Source organism: Heterocephalus glaber, unplaced genomic scaffold (assembly GCF_053883595.1).
Source record: "Heterocephalus glaber isolate CG9 unplaced genomic scaffold, H.glaber_assembly_v1.0 deba00001538, whole genome shotgun sequence".
NCBI classification, from domain to species: Eukaryota; Metazoa; Chordata; class Mammalia; order Rodentia; family Bathyergidae; genus Heterocephalus; species Heterocephalus glaber.
The window spans coordinates 673,522-688,533 of record NW_028258333.1 but is presented as its reverse complement, the minus strand read 5'-3'; the positions used below and the strand labels follow the sequence as shown (position 1 = coordinate 688,533).

The 15,012-nt window shown below is 41.8% G+C and overlaps 1 protein-coding gene across 2 annotated transcripts in view; it reads right to left on the bottom strand.

Moving 5' to 3' along the window:
- Positions 1-15,012, bottom strand: part of Marchf6 (membrane associated ring-CH-type finger 6) — a 66,097-nt gene that overhangs the window by 11,406 nt on the left and 39,679 nt on the right. For both annotated transcript variants that reach the window (XM_004845184.3, XM_087189233.1), the window contains exons 15-22: positions 14,677-14,811; positions 12,824-12,943; positions 12,108-12,208; positions 10,363-10,500; positions 9,543-9,747; positions 8,590-8,659; positions 5,059-5,240; positions 3,544-3,678 (exon numbers count right to left, since the gene is read on the bottom strand). In XM_004845184.3, the coding sequence (XP_004845241.1) occupies positions 3,544-3,678; positions 5,059-5,240; positions 8,590-8,659; positions 9,543-9,747; positions 10,363-10,500; positions 12,108-12,208; positions 12,824-12,943; positions 14,677-14,811 (1,086 nt within the window). The remainder of the gene's footprint in view (positions 1-3,543; positions 3,679-5,058; positions 5,241-8,589; positions 8,660-9,542; positions 9,748-10,362; positions 10,501-12,107; positions 12,209-12,823; positions 12,944-14,676; positions 14,812-15,012) is intronic.

The following is a 15,012-nucleotide window of genomic DNA, read 5'->3' as shown; positions in this document are numbered from 1 at the left end:
ATTAAGACCTATTCTCATATAAAACTGAAACACTTACGAGAAGGCTGGAGTCTCCTGTCTCAGCTACCTCAAATTCTTACCCTTTCCAGCAACACCGTTTGGTACAGACCTCCACATCTCCCCCAAGCCTCTATCCCCATGTAAACATCTGTGTCCCACAGAAAACTTTCATCATGTTTATATACACTTTGCTCATGTCATTTCTTCTCCTTGTCCACTACCTGGAGACCAATGTTCCAATTTACTGGTCTGAGTTAACAGTCTGCTAGGTATCTTCTTCAAATGAGGTCAAAGTTGATATATGGATCTACACACCAAATTCTAACACATCCTCAATCATCAGCGTTCATCCTGCCAGGTGAATGAATGAATGACCTTCTGTTTAGGTACAGAAACCTTGTTTTTGTCCCCTTTACCTCAACTATCTATAAATTCTTTTGCAACTTATAGCTTTTGGAAGATGGAAAAGTCTGATGGCAGTATGATTTATTTTCAGCTTATGGGATTTCTCTTAGAAATCTTACCAACATATGCCCAAGCACATGTTTTTCTCCTTGATCTCAAATCTCACTGAATCTGGGGCGCCCTTTCAACCTACACAATCAGGTCTTTCTTCAATCCAGCCAAGTTTCTCTCCTGGTCGTGTCTCACTGCTGTTTCACATTTTTCTCTTCTAGGACCCCCGTTATTGGTAGATTAAGATTCCTGGATGTACTTTTTTTTTTTTTTTTTGGTACTGGGGATTGAACTCGGGTCCTTGCACTTGTACAGCAGGCGGCAAAACCACTGAACTAAATCCCTGGCTCCTGGATGTACTTTTCCCCCAACAAGTAAGACACTTTTCCAAGACACTTAGCTTCCTCTCATTTTTCTTCTTCTTCAGTTTTGCTCTGTGCTTTGTGCTGACCTTCCAAGCTTCCGATCTGTGCCTTGGTGGTAAGCTGTCCTTGTCTTTATTCATCCACTGAATTTCTTGGAACCCATGCTATATGGCTGCACAGTGTGTTCTGCTGTGTATGAGCATGCACACATGGTCTCAGCTTCCCGAGTACGTTCTTCTCTCAGAGGCTCGTAGCTCTTCAAGTCATTCTGTTACTACTTGAGGCATGTCTTACTCTGCCTGATCTATCTTTCTGTGGCTACTCAGCTATTCTTTGTCAAAGCATTTGTCATTTTCCCCTGTAACCTAAAAGAGGGTCAAGTTCTGATTGAGACTATCAGTCTTTTACCTCTTCAGATCTTCAGGACAGCAAGCCAAACAGTCCTCCTCTGAGAACCATGGGAAAAGCCACTGCTTTTTCTGGACCCTTTGAGGCTCACAGGCAGGGATGTCTATACACACCATTCGGTCTTCTCTTGGCCTTTTGGGAGTCCAGGTGGCCCCAAAGTAAGGTTAATGTTTACCCAAGTCGTCCCCAGATTGCTGAGGTTCAAACAGCAGTCCTTAAGCAGGATAGGATAAACCACATTAGTCCTTCAGCTAGAATTCTAAACAAGCCAAACTGTCCATAGACCTGCAAACACTTTAGGATCAGGAAAGTGCTTCTCTTCCACAACTTCAAAGTGTCTTGCAGAAAATTAAGTATACCATGCTGTATGCGTCCAATATACCTTGCACTTTTCCCTTCCTCATAAACACATGTGAGAGCCATCCATTTCAAAGCAACCCTACTGCATTCTTTTCAACTGCTGCGCTGAACTTCAAGGGAAGCCGTGCCACATCTTATTCAGACATTCTTTATGGATGGGCATCTGAGTTGCTTCTCATTTTTCTGCCATCAGAAAGAATGCTGTATGAGCAGAAGCAGACTGGCTTGTGTATCCTGCATGCACACAGATGTCCCTCTGCAGTGGAATCTGATAAGTCAAACTGCTGGGTCAAAGTATATGAACATTTTAAAAATGTAATGACATCAAAGAATTCTCCAAGGTAATGATGACTTCCTAGGCAGTCTTAGGTAGGGTCAAGACCACCAAAAACACATGTGACTGAACAAGCTGCATCTGTTACTCTGCAGAGCAAGGAAGGACACACATGCAGGGGGAACTCAGAGCCCTCAGAGAGGATTAGGAAGAGCTTCTTAGAGGGTTTCAGGTTGAGTTAAGAACTTAGGGGAGGATTTAAGGAAGGAGGACTTTGCTCTGTGTCACTCTACTAGAATGCAGAGTAATCTATGACTGATTATGTCAATAACTATCTAGAAAAAGGTAAACTTCAAGGTAATGAAGCAGCACTCAATCGTGTTAGGGTGAGCGGGTGTTTATCATGTTGTGATTTTGTTAAAGTTCATGTGCTGTCTGTTTAGACAGGATTACAGAAGGTGGTCTTGTCTTTGTGCCCCTCTAATACCAAGCGGCCTTTCATGACACTGATGTTCTGTGAAAACATTTGTATCCCACAGGAGCTCCCTGACCAGCTGATGGTGGCAGGACAGCTCCTCAGTGCCGAGAGGCGCTCTGCTCTTCGTTGGTGCTACTCACCGTCTAACCTGAGGAGACGCTGATACATGTGCCTCATCTGTGGTGCTACAGCCAATGACTGCGTTAGTGCAGGAGCTGCCTGGCCCTTTCACAACTGATGCTACGTTGTAAAGTGGCACTTTGCCACCAGGCAAATAACCACTTCTCTATTGTACTAGTGTCAAAAGACGCCCCCAAATTCTTCTCCAGTCAAGCACTAGGGGCTGTAGAGTCCTTTCCCTTAAATCTGGGTCAACCTTTGTGACTTGCTTTTATCCACCAGGACAGAGGAATACGTGTTGCTGCAGACTCCTGAGGTGAGTCAGCAAAGGCCATGTAAGTTCTATCTTGTTTATAGGGACACTCATTTCCCCAAACTGCAATACAAGAAAACCAGCCACTGGATGGTCCAGAAGCCATGGAGAGGCACATCTAGGGTCCCCAGCTGACAGCCCTCGGTGGGTGCCACACAACTGAGCACCATCCCCCATGAAAGGAGACCATCTCCCCATGACTCTGGCCTCAGCAGGTAAATCACTCTGTCACAGACCCTCCCAGGGAAGGCCCAGATACAGACCTGAGACAAACTGACCATCCCTCTCTTAATTTCTGACCCACACACTCTGGGGACAAAATAAAATGAATGGCCATTTTAAGCCAAGGCATTAAGTGGGTAACTTGTTAAATAGCAACAGTAACTGAAGATCCATCAACCTTTGATCTCATGGGTTCAAATCCACTGACAATCCTTGCTGGAATTGTTTTTCAAGTATTACAAAATAGTGGTTTCCTAATTCTGTTAATCCCTCTACCTTTACTAACTGGTATTAGTCTATTTTAAATATAGTTTTAAAAATCACTAATGCCATTTGACCACCCTGAAATATAGCACTTAATGAAAGCCCTAAGATGTGTTTAGTTACCTAAGAAGGGGATTACTTAAACAATTTTACAAGTCTTCTTAGAATAGAACAAATTAAGGAGTCTTTCTAAATCAACTACTAAAATCACTTGGAATAATAAGGACTTGTTTCTGACTCCAAATAATTAATAAAACAGCATCAGTGACAGATGTGCATTTACCTGCCATGGATAAAAAAGAGGTGTCTGATCCAAAGGAACCCTCAGGGGAGCAACAATAACCAGCTCAAACAAGAGCCCCAGAAGGAGCGGGACAACCCCAGCCAGCAGCACTGCCACAATCAAAGTCTTCATTATCTACAAGGAAACAAGAGGCCACGTTGTTACAGGGGATCGTCCTGACGGTCAGACACACTCTTCTTTCTATGGTTTACTTTTCCGCCTGGACCTGATGCCTAACAGTACTACATTATTTCAAATAACTTACATCTTTCTGTACTGCATGTTTAAATAAAATGTCTTGAATATGTAACTGTAAGAGCTTAAACTATACCAAGTACCCGAAATTTCTATGAACTGTCACTGCAAAAAAAGATTACAGAACATTCATTTTACTCTATGTTATCCAAGTGGCTGTGTTTTCCTCATAAGTCCACTCTCAGGATTAGACTGCTGTTGGTAAGAGAACCACTGATGGGCTGAGACCCTGATCCAAGGGTGTCTACATCATGGGCGGACCTGCAGCTCTGAGGTGGAAGGGCTCTGCATAACCCTAAAGTAATCAGTAACCCTGACCAGACCGGCTGCCTTTAGACCAAACAGCCTGGTTCAACAGAACTTACTATGATAACGGAAACCTCCTGTATCGGCTTGTACAACACAGTGGCCATTTAGCTACAGTGGCCATTTAGCAACAGTGGCTTATGCACGAGACAGAGCAGCTCTAGAATTCAGACTACATGGCAAAGGGGAAGAAAGCTGACACTGAGAAAGAGCAGTCTGTAATGTGGCTTGGGGGCCAATGACCCCGAATTTAGTTAGGGCGGCCTCAGGAGTCCCTCTGTGTCAACAAGTGACCAGAGGCAGTGTGCAGAGGACACAACACTTAGTTCCTTGCATGGCCACTTGGAGTTGTAAGGAAGAATATCAAAGGAAAGCTGGAATTAGCTGGTTTCTGTATTTTAAATATACTTAAGTGTCTCACAATCTTACCGGTTAAATATCAACTGAACCCCACCACTGATAATTTATAATGTATATCACTATAAAAGTGGATTTTATTAACACATAATCGTTACACATAGAAGGAAACATGAACTACCCTGATTTCACTGTTACACTGTAGTCATGTATCAAAGTATCACATGGTATTCATAAATCTGTACAATACCTAGAAACTAAAATCCAAAAAGTAAACATATTAAAAGGTAGGTTTCCCCAGGGATGTAGCTCAGTGGTGCTGGCGCCTGCCTCGAAAGCACAAGGTCCTGAGTTCGATCCCTGGTATCCAAAAAATAAAAGGTAGGTTTCATATTTTTCATCTAATATTAATATTAATTGGATAACCTTTAAGTGAAATAAAAATGTAATTTCAGACATAAAATTAGAGGTGATTATACAAATGAAAAGGCGTGAACAATGACCCAAACACGCTCTCCTAGAAACACTGGCATAATGAGAAGTTAAAGGAATGCCGGAAGGACACTCACTACTACAATCAGACAACTCAGTACCTACCATGAGAGCCCACTCTTTCACCTTCTGGAAGATCACTCTGCGCCCCTGGGGCATCCACGCCACCAGCACTGTCACGGCCCGTATGGTGAGCCAGCACACATAGAGACCACAAGCAGCCGTGTAGAGCTCGTGGATCTTGGCAGTGCCCGTCCAGAATGACATTAGCCACCGGCCAGCAAATACTGCAAACAGAAAGGCTGGTGAGCTGTGTGGCTAGGTGAAGCGAATGTAACGCTGATGTTCTAAGCATGGTCTCACAGTACTAAAACAAAACAAAAAAACACTTTTTTTTTTGGTGGGGGGGACAGGGTCTCTCTATGTAGTTCAGGCTGGCCTTGAACTCACTATGCATCCCAGGCTGGCCTCGTACTCATGGCAATCCTCCTTCCTGCCTCAGCCTCCCAAGTACTGGGATTACGGGCATGCACCACCATGCCTAGCAAAAAAACACTCTTTAGAGTGTACAATTATTTCATTAATTGTGCACAACCTCACACCAGAAGCACTCAGCAGGGACAAACCCTCTGGGGATGTGAATTCTGATATCTTACAATTACTGGGTCTTTCCAGCCGGAAAAGCCTTGAGGGAATTGTTGTTCACAGTTTTTACCATCAATGGAAATAATTATGAACATATGGGATAAAGGTAGGAAATGTCTTTCCCATTATTTGTGCTGTCAACATTTTCACCATTTAGGAAGATTACAATTAACATAGAGTAATTTTCCCAAATGGCTCACTCATCAATACAGAAAACTAAGCTAATTTTAATAGAACAGGTACATTTTCAATCACAATAATCAAAGAATGCCAAAAGAACTGAGAAAAAATTAAGACCATCTAAATATATTAGACTGTAAGACACAGATTGAGAGCTGCCTAAGAATTGTTAGAAATTCTGCAGTGTATCTAGATAATCTCTTAGGCAAGATCATTTATTTTAGTAATTTCTTTACCTGATTATTTCTCAATAAAGTTAGAAAGAACAAGAGTCAAATTTCTAGTGTATTTTGCCCTATAAATTGCCTTCCTAATGTGGTCGTGTCATTTCTGAATACCTAAAAAGGCTGGAGACTGTACTATTTTTCATACACTCTCTCACCACCCCCTAAGCACCATCACCCAATGCAAACACATCCTCCACTTTAAAGATTAAGGAACTGGCCTCGGCAGCAGAACCTTGCCTGACCCAAAGAGAGCACAGCTGGGTCTGAAGACATCTGTGTAACAGGCCTTGCTCTTCACCATGGAGCTATCAACTCAACTAGCTTCACAGTCAAACCTCAGCAACCAGGAAGTAGAGGACCACACACTTCCTGCAAACTCACAAAACTGAGTGTGAAATAACTTTTTTTTCCCTTGTGGTTGTGGGGACTAAGCTCAGGAACTTAAGACACACTAGACAAGTGCTCTACCACTGAGCTACATTCCTAGTCCTTGTTAAGACAAGTCCAGCCTGGCCCTGAACTTGCAATCGTCCTGGCCATAGCCTCCTGAGGAGCTAGGATCAGAGGCATATACCACTGTGTCCAGCTGAAAATAATTCTGTTAAAGCGGGGGTGCAGCTCAGTGAGAGTGCTTGTCTGGCAGGTACAGGCCCTGGGTTTTTGATCCCCGGCCCTGCAAAAAAAAAATGATCAAAGAAATATAAAGTCAAATACATGTAAAATGTCACATGAAAAAGCCTATGTGCACATTAATTTGAAGATATCAAAGTAATCACTGACAATGCTGTAGAAATGTCTAGTGCTCTACATGTATTTCTACCCCAGGGTTTGTCTTTTTTGGATTTGGGATTTATTACAAAATTTAATAGTCATTTTCTATTCTATATTTCACACATTTTTCATCAAAAAAATGGGGTTTTTGTTGTTGTTGTTGTTGTTGTTTTGGTACCAGGGGTTGAACTCAGGACCTTGCATTTTCGAGGCAGGTGGTGGCACCACTGAGCTAAATCCCTGGCCCAAAAAAATGGTTTTGAGAAAACAGAATTCATGTTCAGCTTGTAATAACTTTACATCAATTAATTTATAGCTACAGAAGAGTAACCTACGGGGCGGGGGGGGAGTCCTCACCACTCCCAAATGTACACTATCCATCTAAAGTAAGCATTTCTACAATGACAAATTACCCTTTCCACTACATGGCAGAGCCAGATTAAAGGGAAATACTGAGTTAACACTGTTAAGAAGCTAAATTATTCTTACAATCAAATTCAAGTATGAAAACTAGATTTCCTTCTTCTGTTAAACTTTAAAAAATATTTTTGGCAAAGACATGAAAATGGAGCATAAAAGCACAAATGTAAAACTGCCCCAAGTTCAAATCCTAAGTATTTTCAGCACTGTTTTCTACACTGCACTCAATCAAGTAGGCTTCTGGCATTTTAACAGCTCTGATCTGAGCAGCAGTGAGCTTAAATGCAAGGTCTTAAGGTCAACAGTCATTACGCAGAAGCAGTAAAATAAGAACATACTTTTATCAGTTAAAGGTAAAAATCAATTCCTTCAAACTAAAAACAAAGTTTTGTTTTGTTTAGAAACTTGACATTAATTTTCCTATCTGCTTTTCCCAGCCTTAGACCTCATGGGAAAAAAAATTTAATACAAATTTGATTTATTATAAAATTATACTGAGTCAGTGTTACAACCAAGATAATCAGTATCTACTTAGGTCTGATAGAGCTGGAAATTAGCTTAATGATTACTTAAGCAGTTAATGCCTATCAGCATGATTTAGGAATTTCTGACTGGATATAAATAGTAAGTAGAAGGGACATGCTGTTTTGTGACCTTGTCATTTATCTTTGACCTCTGGACATGACAAGCTACTAGCACAGTTAACTGCAGTTATGTTATCTGTTAGATGAAGAAATGCTGATAATTAAAATTTCCAACAAACTTAAGGCTAGAAGAAAATGAGTATTTGTGAGTAGCAGGCGATAAAGGGAAACAGTATGGCTTCACAGTGTTTTCTATGAGTAGTATGAATGGATTGGAAAGCAACACCATTAACATTAAAAGACTGATTTGAAAAAAATTACTTGAGTCATATAATGACTTTTTCTTTGGTAAGGAGTATCGAACTTGGGACCTTGCGCTTGCGAGGCAGGCGGCAGAATCATACAACGCCTTTGAAAATCCATACTGTGAAACGCCCAAGAAAACTGAGTGATCATGGGTACTTTACTTCTAACAGGGAAACATGAGTATCTTAACAGCCATCCCCTGTGCTCCAGCATAAGGGAGTCCAGTAAGATGAAGAGTCCATCAATCAGCATCCCATTTCAACTGAAGATTGTATTAGTGAAAACAAAACAAAGTTTTCAAGTTTGTATCAGTGAAAACAAACCACATCTTTGCAAGACAGGACTTTTAGGGTCTGTTTGGGTTTTTTTTGGTACCAGGGATTGAACTCAGGACCCTGTGCTTGTGAGGCAGGCAGCAGAACCACTGAGCTAAATCCCCGGCCCAAGACAGGACTTTTAAAACATCTTGGCATCCATGGCTACAGACCAGGGCAAGCTCCTACCTGGTAAGGTAAGGCAGATGAGGCTGGCGATCAGCAACGTCACGCACATGAGGACAATCAACACCAGAATCTAGGAGGCAAACAGATGGCCCGCATGGAAGCTCTGGGCATCTCAGGATGCCACACTCTCCAGAGTCTTCACAGTTCTCCCACTAAAAAGACTGCCTGAGTCTGTACTTCCAGGTTTTCTTGATTTCACATAAAAGGGGGAAGTTTTTCAATTTTTTTTTTAAAGACGGACAGAACCCTGCTACACTGTCCAGGCTGGCCTTGAACTCCAGGCTCAAGTAGTTTTTCCTGACTCAGCCTCCCCAGTATCCAGGATTATAGTACCATAGCACTAAGCAAACAAAAGGAACTCTTTATTTTGGTAAAATTACCTACAATCAAACCCCAAAATAAAACAAGTGTCCATTTTCATACATTCAGATACATCCACAAGTAAAAAAGCAAACACTTTGCAATCAAAGCGCATAAAAATAAAACATAACCTCCCTAAGTTTTCCCTTGCTATTAGTAAAAAAAAATGTTACAAATTTCAAGTAGTCACCTTTTTAGCACACAACAGTGCTTATCCAGTTAGAATGCTCTGTGGTAACAGAAATGTCTCTATGCCATCTGACACAGTAACCTCTGGTCACATGCAGCTGTTGGGCACTTAACATGTGGCTGGTGTGAACAGAACTTTACATTTTATTTCACTGTAATTAAACCTAAATGTACATAGCTGCAGATAGCTAGAAGTTGTGGATGCTGGCAATGCCCGTCCAGAATGACATTAACCACTGGCCAGCGAATACAGCAAACAGAAAGGCTGGTGAGCTGTATGGCGAGGTGAAGAGCTCTGCAACACCGATGTTCTAAGCGTGGTCTCACAAAACCAATGCTAAGAGTACTAATGCCAACAGGAATCTGAACAAACTCCTCCAGGCGAGGTCTGGCACAGTACCTACCCTGAGTGGGAAGTTTAAAGGCCGGCGGTAAGGCTGAAAGCCAACAGGACCTCCCTGCTGGAGGATGGCTTGGTGGGCTGCATGCAGGCCTTCACCCACCACAGGAATAGCGTTGTTATTTCGAGCATGCTGGTTATTGTTCACTTGTTGATTCGCACTGTTCTCATTTTCTTCCTGGTCTCCCAGTAAATAGGAATGAAGATCCCTGTGCAAAAATCGTATCAGTGAAAAGTCTCATTTCAGCTCAGAACAAAATGGCAGATATGAAACTTTCTTTTCCTAATGTTTATGATGAAGGGTGGCAGATGTCCATGTAGAATCCGAACACGGCCTTACTTCTGGTCTCAGTGCTGCTGCCTACTCTGAAGTAACCCTTCCTAAACTTACTTTCACTCAACTGTGGGAGAGCCTACAAACTCAACCTATTTCATGTTTTCTTCAGCCAATTTCTTCAGGGAAGAAATCAGTAACTTTAAAAGCTCATTTATCAGGTTAGGGTCTCTTAAAAGGTAAGCTACTTTGTTTGTAATGCACTAAAATATTTTTTGCCCTGTGTAATGGTATAAAAAAAGCTTGGTATACAGCAAATCTGAATAAGAGGGTAAAAATATGCAAAAATTTTCATGAAAGAATGGACAATGATAAAAGTAAGAAAAATTTAAAATTTTAAAGAATATTATATATACTTGTACATATTACTAAATTATCACTGACTGAAACGAATTTTTCATGAGCAAAGAGGCATGGGAATACTTTGTCCAGAAGGTTCTGAAGGGACAAAATGACGCAAGTGCTCAGGGAGCAGGCTGGCCATACTCACAGCAAGTGCCCTGCAGTGACGGTCCACGCACGCACGAGCCCCTTCAGCCACTGCCTCGTGTGTCCCTGCTCCAGTAATGCTGGCAAGACGACCTGAAGCAGAAGCAGCTCAAGGGACAGTTCACTCACTGGAGCATCACTGAGATGATGACAAAGGGCCATGATTTAAAGGGAGAATTCTCTTTTCCATTACAACTATCTTAAATACTAATGGAATTAAAGTGTCAAACGAACTCATTGTCTTTATCCCTCCTCCCGTTCCCTCTCAAAGCCAGTGAGGGTTTCCTCCTGGATGCTACTGAACTGTCCGTGCCAGTGCCTTCCATTACTAAAGCAATGGTCAGGCCCTGGTTTACACTCTGCTGTACTAGCAGCAGGCTATGCCACTACAGCCACTTTCTCCACACAACTTCTCCTCCCTGAACAGCCGGAAGACCCGCTCATTCTCCTCTGCCTCCTCAACCTGGCAAGGCCACACTGCACTGTCCTCTCCTCTCCTGGGGCAAACGTGCACATGTGTGACTTGAAATACTAGCTTTCTGAACATTCCCATCCAGCACCATGCATGCTGCAATAATGGAAATAACCCTCATCTGCAGAGTGATCTGTTCTAGTTGGGGGAAAATAACACTGTCATCTGGATGTTGAAAGAAACTATCAAAAGCTTGCCAGGCAAACAAGGAGAGGTGGTCACTGAAAACTGGGGAAGAGCGGCAAGGCAATTCTGATAGATTCAACAGCAGCTAACCACGCCAGAGGGGAAACCCCAAAGTCACGCTATCGCTGGCGGAACAGGCTAGAATGGACCTGAGAGTATGCCATGCTCTGGATGTCATTCTAACCGACCTGGGTATTGTTGTGGACATTATGGAACAACTGCTGACACTTTGTTTTTCTTTTTTTGAGAGGTGGTCTCACTATGGTCTCAACTCCCTGGCTCAAGTTACCCTCCAACCTCAGCCTCATGCGTGCTTGGACTAGAGGCCTATACCACCAGGCCCAGTTGCTGACAACTTTTAAACAGGGGTGATACAATCAAATTTCTAGAAATCTAGAGGCAGCATTGTGGAGGATTATAAATGCAGAGAAAAGGGAAGGCCCAAACTAAGGAGGTAGTAACTCAAATGGGATTAGTAAAAGATGTGGGCAATTAGAACTGACAAGTACCAAAGACATAACAGGCTGAGAATATAGCTCGGTAAAGCACTTGCCTAGATGTGTGAGCCCCAAGTGCAATCCCCAGTACCGGGGGAAAAAAGACTCAAAAGAAGTAAATTTGAGGAAGCAATTCAATTTGCCTGCATTTGGGATAGTGGCTGTGGAATAATGCAAATCACTAATAGAGAGAACATGGGAAGAAGAGCTGAGATTAGGTTTCTAAATAAATTAAAAATTTAAACCAAAATAACTTTTTCCATCTGTAACCCTTACATCCTAATTTTAATCCATAATTAAATGTATACCTTTGGCTCATTTCTTATAATGTGGTTTTCAAAATAAAGATGATGTTACTATTACTAACACATTCTTACAAGAAATGCTAAAGCATTTCAATGTGAAAAAATGTGTACTTTACAGAAAAACAAAGACTTCCTTTGGAAAATATACTCAACAATGTTTATGAGCTAGAAGATGATAAAATGTTAACTGTCAGAGGATTTCTAATACCTGCAGAAGTGAATGTTTTAAATGTCTAACGTACCCTGAACAACTTTTAAACTATATAGTCTCAACTTTATAGCTTACCTATAAAGCATGACATTATAGGGGAGAAAATGCGGCAGCAGACTCTTGATTATCCGTATCGGGAGCCAAAGCATCAGAAGGACGATGGAGCCAAAGACGATCTGCAGGGAGAAGCCAAAGACGATGCCACTTCGAGAGCCATCACTCATTCTCAGCCTGCTCTCAGCCCAGCCCCGTGCCCACCACAGCCCAAGTGGCCTCCCCTGCCCTCCTCCTTGGGCCACTCTGTGCAAAAATCACATCCCTAAGACGGCTGCTCCCGACCAAAAAGCTCTCCCTTCTCTAGGCCATAAGGGCGAAGAGAGGAGCCACAAAGGAGAAGCGCCGCATGGTGTGAGAGAGAAGATCGAAGAACTCACCATGCAGGAACAGAACCACCTACAACCAGATAACCCTCCTGCAGCCATTAAGACGTGACCTGAGTTATGTCTATGAAAGTTACCAAAGCACACAATACTGCATTTGGGATTTCATTTTGGAAAAATTTGGATTTAACCACATTAATTCTTTCTCCAATGGGGAAGAAATTTTGAGATGCTTCTATTAAGAGTTTAATTTTAATTTTTATTTTTGTACCGGGGATTGAACTTGGGTCCTTGCGCTTGCGCAGCAGGCGGCAAAACCACTGAGCTAAATCCCCAGCCCTTAAGAGCTTAATTTAAAAGCCAGTTAACAAGTCTTTAAAAAAAAACAAAACAATGGAAACACCTGCTTACCACTGACAAAATAAATCTTCGAAGATGCCTATAAATGGGCAAGTGGATCATTTCCTGTACTGGGTTAAAATCTGGATCATTCAAATTCCTTAGAAACCATAAGACACCAGGCCGAAGTACCTGCAAATATATTTTAAAAGTTATAAATATTCACCAATGTCTTCAGGCTCTGTATATAAGCTCCTGAAAAAGTATTTTGCCATCTCAAATAGGCCCCAGAAAATTCATATGGTTTTCATGGAAAAAGAAATTCCTAAACCACAACCTGTATGAAGTTTATTCTGGTTTTGATGGCATTTGATGCTTTTAATCATTCACTGGCAAAAACACTCAGTCCAACTGGTCAATAAACCTAGGTGTCTGCGATGAAAATTAAATAAAATCATTAGTACATACTATATTATATCACCTGGTGAAAGGATAATGTTGCAACTTATAAATGTCCTAACAGGAAATCTGGTTTCAGTTTTACACTTCCCCAGAGGTGCTGTCATAATGAAGAAACTCCACAGCCTTCCAGTATCTTCATTTTATTACCTGCATCTTCAGGTGAAGGGTAATGGGTGAGTCTGGACACTAGTATTGCCAGGTCCAAACTTGAGGGGTCACCATGTGTAAGCCCTCTAATCTGCCCAAACCTCTACTTTTCCCTCTCCCAAATGAGATAGTTACAACGTATGATATCTAGGGTTCTAAGTATGAGCATTCTGGACCAACAAAAACTCGCCACATTAATAAATTAAAGACTGTAAAATGTTTTAGAGTTCACATATAATTACAGCTTTTAAAAATCCATCACTGTACTTGCTTAATCTGAAATCATTTATTTCAAAAACAGAATGGGCCGGGGATTTAGCTCAGTGGTTCCGCCACCTGCCTTGCAAGGGCAAGATCCTGAGTTCGATCCCCAGTACCAAAAAAAACACAAAAAAACCCAGCATGAGATCTTATGCTATGTGATTCAGAAAGTTTTGGCCCCACCTCTTTCTCTCCTCAAATCTTTCAAAGAGCACAGCACACCAAGAACCATGCTCAGCCCTGCGGTTCTGTGTTCCTCGCCCCTGGATTCCCCGACCTGCTCCTCCTAGCCCTCATCTCTCGGTCCTCAGTCTCAGCAGAGCAGCTGAACTTGTCTGATGGCTATACTCACAGGGATGGTGCCTGTGTTTCTATTTTCCAGTATCCAGTGGAGTCTGGCACTGAGTCTGAGATACATTTTTATTCATTAAATACTAATCTGCTTCATCTTCAATTTAATAAGGACCAGATTCTGAGAATAGGATTAGTGAAGGTGCCCATCTGGCAAATGAGCTGGAATCATAAAGACATGCATTTCTGAGCCTGATGCCTCCCTCAAAAACATTTTATACATTGAATTCTACAAAACTGTATCTTTTGGGGTTTTTTCCCAGCATTACAGTTCCTAGAATGAAGTCTGAAACAGACTCATATACAAAATTCCAAGAGTTTATTTTAGAAGATGGGAATGAGACATACCAAATAAAGCAAGTACTCACACTTTCTTTCTCAGTGTAATCATATTTAAAACTCAGAATTTGTCGATTTTTGACACATACAACTAAAAACAGTTTAAAACAATCAATCCAAATTCCTCTATCAGTTATTCCTTCTCAGAACAAAAAGAATACAGTTTAATGAGGAAATCATTCCAGCCTCTGAGGCACACCGGTGGTTTAACAAAAGTCCTTTTCAAAAACGCACAGCATGGCCGGGGATTTAGCTCAGTGGTTTTGCCACCTGCTGTGCAAGCGCAAGGACCCGAGTTCGATCCCCGGTACAAAAAAAAAAAAAAAAAAAAAAAGTGCAGCATCAGCATTTCCCAGAGTACTTACCTCTCTGAGCAACAGAATGAAGGAGGCGAAGTAGAACACATACACCATCCCCACCAGCCAGTGCAGAAACATGGTAGTGCCTGGAGCTGACTGGAAGCTCAGTTCTCGATCTTTCAGAGTAGCATCAAACATTTCCTAAGCCAAAACAGGACAGGTGAGAGACCTGAACTACCTGCATTTTTTGCCAAATGAACATTTCCACCTGCTAAGAAGTGAATAACTCATTATGTACAGAAGGTATGATGTTCGAGGCCTGCAATTCTCTTAACGCTATTTCAGCGTCACAGAACCACATGATGTAAGACCAGATACTATTCCAAAAATGTACGTTTTACA